Raw genomic sequence first — 8,047 nt, forward strand, 5'->3', positions numbered from 1 at the left:
TTAGGAGCTTTTTGCTTTTTGCATTTTCTTTGACTGTTTTGTCAATGTTTTCTAAGGTGTCTTCTGCCTCCAAGATTCTCTCTTCTATCTCTTGCATTCTGTTGGTGATGCTTGCATCTATGGCTCCTGATTTCTTTCCTAGGTTTTGTATCTCTAGGGTTGTCTCTCTTTCTGTTTTCTTTATTGTTTCTATTTCCATTTTTAGATTCTGGATGGTTTTGCTCATTTCCTTCACCTGTTTGATTGTGTTTTCCTGTAGTTCTTTAAGGGATTTTTGTGTTTCCTCTTTAAGAGCTTCTAGCTCTTTACCTGTGTTCTCCTGTATTTCTTTGAGGGTGCTATTTTATGTCTTTCTTAAGGTCCTGTATCATCATCATGATAAGTGATTTTATATCTGAATCTTGTGTTTCCGGTTTGATGGTGTGGCCAGGACTTGCTATGGTAGGAGAATTGGGTTCTGATGATGCCAAGGTTATTTGGTTTGTGTTGTTTATTTTCTTATGCTTGCCCCCTGCCATCTGGTTAACTCTAGTGCTACCTGCCCTTGCTAAATCTGACTGGAGCCTGTCCTTCCTGTGATCCTGGTTGTGTCAGAACTCCACAGATTCAAGCTGTCTCTGTGATCCTGTGATTCTGGGATCCTGTGATCCTGGGCTTGTTAGATTACCTGGGAGTGTGGCTTTCTCTGTGTGTTGTGGGACTGGCTGCAGAGCTTGTGCCCAAGGTCTGCTCAGGACATGTGCCCAGACAGACCAGAAGGAACCTGAGTCACTGGGCTGGTGGAGTTCCTGTGTGCCTGGTCAAGTTGGTCCCAGTTACTCCCAGTGTTGGGACAGATGTTTGTTCCTACTTACTTCTGGTCTTGGGTGTGTCAGAGTGCCTGGGAATAGAGCTTCCTCTGGGTGTTGTGGGACTGGCTGCGGAGCTTGCTCCCAAGGTCTCTGATCCTGGGTGTGTCAACACACCTCTCGAGATTTTTTAAGAGAGTTACGGAGGCTGTAAAACTCTAGAGCAAAGCTTCACTGAGGAAAACTTAGAAACTACCTGAGTGGCCAGAAAGTTCAAATAAGTATAAATTTTTAGTTGAGTCCACTCCATATTTTAATACATTTTAAGGTGTCTGTTAAGCCATCTTACCAGCAGTCCATCCCTTCATACTATTTTACATGTTGCAATGCTAGCCAGACCTTTGTCATTTTCTGTTTATAAGTAGGGTAGATTCTGTTCTTTTTGCTAAGAGTTATGTATGGAAATGTCATGGCTTGTACTTTGTTTTGCTGTAAATCTGATGAGGAAAGAGGATCTTAAACAGTAATTTAATATTTAGCATTGTTACCCAAGATTCATCTCTGCTATTGAGGAAGAGATGAGCTCTGGAAAGGAAGTGTTACTAAGAAACTATATTCATTGGCTGTGTGGGGTTATTACCAGCTTCAGTTCTTAAACATGAATAAATTGAGTGTCTTGGTTGTCATTCAGTGTCAGAGTCAGTGTCATAACGGAATCATGTTTATGCAAATATTTTCTTGTTGGGATTCTTGGAACTACAATAATACTTAGAGTAGTCTCTAACATCCTGGTTTCCTCAACTCTTTCTTGTGCTTGTCACTTTCTAATTCACCTGCTGTTTCTCATACTGGAAAAGTTACTACTACTCACTTTTCCTAGTCAGGAGACAAGACTTTTGTCTTCTTCTTTCTCTTCTGTGCAGTACACTGGCTTTTCCTCAGAGAACCTTTGCTCTGGAGTTTTACAGCCTCCATAAATATCCCATAGAATTGCTGGCCTGTCCAGCATGAACCCTTGCTCTGCTCTAGTAAGGAAGTGGGATTTGGTGTTAGAATCTAAGGTCCAGTTCAGCATTGACAGAGTAGGCATGGTCTGCAAGGATTTTTCTGACAGAGTTTCTATTGTTCCCAAATCTTCTCAGAACAGGGTTCTATGAGCAGAAAGAAGAAAGGTCTGTGGCATAACTCTGAAAAGGTACTGTTTCCTAGGACAGAACTGTTTCTGATAAGCCTGTCACTTTGTTAGCCTTAGTGATTGATCTCTTGTGAACTTGTCTAAAGTACGAGAACTCCTTTTGTACCTTGATTATCACTTGACTTACATGTATGCAGATCCTAAGTTAAAATTTCTGTCAGGTTTAATTATGTTTGGGGAAGATATATAAGAAATGTTCCAGGCATACAAATTCTTCAGCATGCTGTTGATGTGAACATCTGTCAACAAAGAGCAAAGTCTCCAGGGAAAGAACTACTTCTGCTTTACCCCTAGGGCCTAATGTTTCCTCATTACTGTTTCATGTTCCTCAGGACTTTTCTTGTAAGTCTTATGTTTCTTTTCTCACGCATGGCCAAGGTTTGGGGGACTTTAGAGGAAGTATGGTATTGAGGATTCTTATATTTTCTTAGATTACATATTACTTCTTGTGTTCTGCTTTCTGCCTTGAGAGTCTCTAAGAACCTCACCCAACTCAAGTCTCTGAGAATCAAGGATTAGGAGCTAAGTTTATAGGTTGCCAGGGTCTGGGCTGTCTAATGAATGGTTCCTTTCTAATTTGTCTCCTTTAAGGTTAAGCTTCATGTAGTGGCAGAATACTTTTAGTTTTAATAACACTTTTCGTTAATGAGACTTTAAAAACTACTGAGGAAAAATATACCACAAACAAAGCTTTAAGCCAGGCAGCGATGAAGCCTACTCTTAATCCCAGCACTTGGAAGGTAGAAGCAGGTGGATCTCTTATAAGTTTTAGCCAGCCTGGTCTATCAAGCAAGTTCCAGACAGCATGGGCTACACAGAGAAGCCCTATCTTGAAAACAAACAAAGCTTTTTAGAGAACAATTCTGAGTGTTCAGAACTAGAAGTCTAAATAAAACATTAAAATCCTCTCAGTTTACTGAAAAGTTAATTTTGTAGTGTGCTTCTTAAAAACATTTTTCTTTAAGATTCATAATAGCCTTGAGAGGTGTGTGAGATCTCATTCAGAGGTGAACAATTAATACCCAGGGTTTGAAATTTTATCTAAGTGGTAGTGATTGCTAAGCTCTTAAACCCTTTCCTCTTTGAGGCTAGTCTCAATTATTTAAGCCCTCAAACTTAAGAGACCCAAAGAAAATTCCATCTGGTAGGTTTCAGACCTTGTCTTACTTGGTCTCTCAATGTTCTCAGCTCTTGATTCTCAAAACTGAACCCAGGCAGGACACCCTTAGAGTCTCCTTGGAATCCCAGTCTTCTGACCAGCTCAGTCTCAGGGCGAGGGTGGTCACTGACAGGCTCAGGTTCAGTTGATTGGCAGAGCAGAGCTATGATAGATGTAGTTGTCTGAAGTGCTAGAAACTGGGATATTTAATATGTGAAGGAGTAAAAATAGCATTTGATCTGGGAAGAGCGACAGCTACTTAATGAAGGCTTTTGTAGAAGTTTCTTTTCAGGTCTGTTAGAATTTTCTAAGGAACAGAGCTGACAGAATGAATGTAGCAAAAGTCTTCCATTGAGAGCAGTATTTAAAGATGACTAATCAGTTGTTTTATATATATCTTATTTATTTGTTTTACTGGTTTTGGTTTTAATCATGGAGCTTTTTTTGAAAGGCTGTACTTGCTAAATTCATTTTTACTGTGTTGGGAATTGTATTTTTGGTTTTAAATGAAAATGAATTTTTTGTGTTCTTCAGATGTTTTGGCAAGCCAAGAACAACAGATGAATGAGATAGTTACAATTGACCAGCGTGAGTATTCATTCCCATAGAATTTGCCCATTTATCAGTAAGAAATGTTTCTTTATTAGATAACTTCAAGTTAAAGCTTTCAATATAACTCTCTGACCATGGAGGACAGAAGCAGCTGAGCTTCTGTCTGTCATATAGACCAGGAATAGAGCCATGGGTATTGGCTTTGCTTACCTTAGGGCCTATTTCTCTTCTCTAAACTGAGAACTCATTATCCTCAACTATTCTTTCAGGTTTTTATTTCTACAAGCCATGCCACCTTAAGTGCTCCACAGCCATGATTGTGTGCATGTTTGAGGCTTGTTATATTAATCTTTGATAAGCTGAGTTATTGAACACTTGATAAACTTAGCTTTGTTGATTCTTGCAACTCGTGTTTCATTCATTTTGACTGCTGAATAGCATGTCTAAAAATGCTGCAAAGTGCATCACCTGATCAGTCAGTTTAAGATAGATCAACAATTTCTATTTCTGCCCTTCCAGTTCCAATGAGGCCTGGCTTTCCTCACTGGCCTTGTGAACTTACAGTCTTAAAGACAAGTGTGAGTTCTCAATAGTTTAAATTTTCATCATGTTTAAACAGTTTTTATTAAAAAGTGTATTGGAGCTTTCTGATAATGAATATTTGCCATGTTAAGTTGCTACTTTGGAATTGGAAAACTAGCTGTCTATCAGCTGAGATTCACAAACTGAAGTCTTTTTTTTTTTTTTTTAAGTTTTATGTATTTATTATATGTAAGTACACTGTAGCTGTCTTCAGACACTCCAGAAGAGGGCGTCAGATTTGTTATGAGTGGTTGTGAGCCACCATGTGGTTACTGGAATTTGAACTCAGGACCTTCAGAAGAGCAGTCAGTGCTGTTAACCACTGAGCTATCTGTCCAGCCTCGACTTTTCTTAACATAATTACAGGGACGTCATTTTATTTATTGTATTTATTTTTACTTTCTATATTAGAAGGAAAATATATTTTCCTTTTTGCCTTTTCTTTTAGCTGTGCAAATTATTCCAGCATCAGTGCCTTCCACTACACCGACTACGATTAAAGTTATAAACAGTAGTGCAAAGGCAGCTAAAGTACAGAGATCCCCAAGGATTTCAGGAGAAGATAGAAGCTCACCGGGGAACAGAACAGGTATTTTTGCATGAACTGGTATTAGACAACTTGTCAAATTAGATATAGTAAAGTATGAGTATGGACTGACTCTCTGGCAGTGTTTAGCTAGTATTTGTAAAATGAGAAGTTTGATTTTGCTTTGGTTGAGACTGGACCGGAGGGCTTGTGCATGGCCTTTGACCTGAGCTAGCGTCTAACATGACCTATGCTTATTCTGCTTACGGATTTAGGAAACAATGGTCAGATCCAGCTATGGCAGTTTTTGCTAGAACTTCTTACTGACAAAGATGCTCGAGACTGTATTTCTTGGGTTGGTGATGAAGGTGAATTTAAGCTAAATCAGCCTGAATTGGTTGCGCAAAAATGGGGACAACGTAAAAACAAGCCTACGATGAACTATGAAAAACTTAGCCGTGCATTACGGTAAGAATTTGTTTTTTGTTTTCTAATATCAGACTTTTCTAAAAATGTAGCTTCTTATTCTTGATATAAATCTGGTAGGTAATGAAAATAAAATACTTTTATCTTAAGATTGTATGCATTCCTGCATATATGCAAGAGTGTGTGCACGTGTGTCAGTTTTGGTTGCTGAGCTGGCTCAATGAATAAAGGTCTTCTTCATCCTGGAGCCTGCTGCCCGGCAGAATCTCCTCTCTGACCCCACAGTAGGAGAATAGCCGGCTTCAGGCTCAGATACACAAGTACACCCAGAGAATAAACAGGAAACGTGAATTTAAAAAAAAAAATTAAGATTTATTTATCTTTATTTATATGAGTACACTGTAGCTCAGACACACCAGAAGAGTGCATCCCACTACAGATGGTTGTGAGGTACCATGTGGTTGCTGGGAATTGAACTCAAGACCTCTGGAAGAGCAGTCAGTTCTCTTAACTGCTGAGCCATCTCTCCAGTCCCTTTAAAAAAAATTTTAAAGCTAAATGTTTTATGCATTGTGTTGAAAATTACTTAAGAGTTTTTCTTAAAATTTTGAGATGCATAAAGCTTTTTAAAAAGATTATTATATGATTATTTGTTTTAAGTGATTGAAAAGTATATAATTTATGTTCAAAACCAACCTGCTTATTAATCTTAAGTATTTATATAGTTTGCATTACAATGATGCTATTTACATATTGAATATATGTTATATCAAATTCATGAACTTCTGTTTTGGCAATTACATTTACAGTTTTATCCTTCTACATCTGCCTATATCTGAATATCCAACAGTAGAACATGGGAAGATTCCCCTAGTTACTTTGAACAATCTTAAGTGGAAAGACCTCTACTACCACGTGTTGGTGAGGCTCTGGGAGTGCTTCTGCACTGTGGCCACAGGTGTGCCATTCAGGATTCTGTCCAGGGTAACTGCAATTTGTGCCCTGCTGAGTTACTAAGTAACTTTTCTTAGTAGACCACAAGCAGAAATGTCTGAGTGTCCATGCACACCATCCTAATCAGAAATCGCCTCTGTATCCATCAGCAGACAAACTAGTGAAGCATTGTGGTATTCTCAAGTGTTAAAGATGAACTACTGCCACGGATGATGATACAGAGTCAGGCAGGGGTCTATGTTCAAGAACTGTATGCTAACTATGTAATACAGCATATGAGTGTGTTCGCTTAGGGTAGTTTGATAAAATAGGAAAAGCAAACTACAGCATTTATGCATATGCCTTTAAGAAAAAAAACACAAAGAAAAGCAGTGGAGTTACTGTCTTGAAGCAAGCTTGTGTTTACACTTTTAGACTAAGGATGGTTGGAAAGGACAGAGTGCTCTAGTTATTGGCAATCTGTTGTTAAACCTGAGTGAGAACTTAATGGTAAATTGGCATTTCTAATGTTAACTTTTGTGTTTCTTTTATTTATATGGTAGAGTTCAAAATTTAAGAGGTTTTAAAAACTAGTTTCACAAAGATAAGTGGGGACAGCCATGTAACAAAGTAGGGGGAGAACAAATGCTGCTCATGGTGCCATATGGTTCCTTGTGATGTGTGCACCAGACTGAAGAAAGGAAGTATTAGACACAGTGAAGGCTTGTGTGTGTACGCTTTTTTCTTTTACCACTCCAGTCCTAATTACATTCTAGAAATATGAAACCACTTTTTTTCCTTTTCCCAAATGTCTATTTATCATAAACTTGTATTTTTAAACTGCATGACAAGTAGTTTAGTGGTGAGTAAATTCAAATTCTTTGTTGATGTGAAATCTGATGTACAAAATAGCTATAAACTCAGCTGCTTCTGTCTCCATAGAAAGTGTAGTAAACTAGCCCTCTAGAGTGGATTCCAAGCCTGCTCTGCAACGGTAGGCTGGATAGCTGTGCTTCTCTATGATACCCTTCACCTCTTCCTGGAGCCTGTTTCTTCTGACCTTAGAGTTAGTCTTTTGGGACCCCTCATGGTTTGGAGAATTTCTCCAAAATGTGGGGAGCCTTTATATAGTAAATGGAAGATGAAGGTATTTCTTTATTGTATTAAATATATCATATTAGATTTTATATAAAACAAGTAGGCTTCACAACCATCTGTAACTTTTGTTATCTGGATTCTTGTTAACGTAGCTTATGTTTTATAGAGTGTTAACTGTGGCAGTCATTGTATGCTAAGCACTTTATAAAGCTTATCCTTCTAGTCAACAATTCTGTGAGGGTAAGTACTGTTTTAACCTCATTTTATAGATGAGGAATAAAGGATTAAAGGAACTAGGATGGCCCTGTGGTCACAGGCAGCAAGTCCAGGTGTGAGTCTTTGCAGTGTGGTCTCTGACTTAAAGCCCTGGGTTAGATTCTGCTGCCATTTATTTCCAAGGCTCTTTTGTTTTGTCTTCTCTTTAGTAATTCTGTTGGTTTCTAAATTACTGTTATCAGAGTTGTTAAAAATTTATTTTGAAAGTTTCATATATAAGATTTTGAAGTAATGAGGACTGAAGTTTTGGTAAGTAATATTCTGGAGTTTGATTTGTAATGTAAAGTATTCAGTGACGTCAATGCTTTAACTTTTGTAGTGGGTACAGAACTCTGCTAGGTTTCTGTTTGTAGAACAGTCTAAAACGTAGGGAGTACAAACTCTTCATCTTTTACAAGGTCCTGATGTGGTTTCTCTTTTTAAAGGTATTATTATGATGGGGACATGATTTGTAAAGTTCAAGGCAAGAGATTTGTGTACAAATTTGTTTGTGACTTGAAGACTCTTATTGG

The 8,047-nt window shown here is 38.1% G+C and overlaps 1 protein-coding gene across 5 annotated transcripts in view; it reads left to right on the forward strand.

Moving 5' to 3' along the window:
* Positions 1 to 8,047, forward strand: part of Gabpa (GA binding protein transcription factor subunit alpha) — a 29,279-nt gene that overhangs the window by 20,011 nt on the left and 1,221 nt on the right. For 3 of the 5 annotated variants that reach the window (XM_031364297.1, XM_031364300.1, XM_031364296.1), the window contains 4 exons: positions 3,677 to 3,730; positions 4,725 to 4,865; positions 5,072 to 5,270; positions 7,961 to 7,998. In XM_031364297.1, the coding sequence (XP_031220157.1) occupies positions 3,677 to 3,730; positions 4,725 to 4,865; positions 5,072 to 5,270; positions 7,961 to 7,998 (432 nt within the window). The remainder of the gene's footprint in view (positions 1 to 3,676; positions 3,731 to 4,724; positions 4,866 to 5,071; positions 5,271 to 7,960; positions 7,999 to 8,047) is intronic. The other 2 variants (XM_031364299.1, XM_031364298.1) reach the window with 1 other exon arrangement.

This window comes from Mastomys coucha, unplaced genomic scaffold (genome assembly GCF_008632895.1).
Source record: "Mastomys coucha isolate ucsf_1 unplaced genomic scaffold, UCSF_Mcou_1 pScaffold12, whole genome shotgun sequence".
Lineage (NCBI taxonomy): Eukaryota > Metazoa > Chordata > Mammalia > Rodentia > Muridae > Mastomys > Mastomys coucha.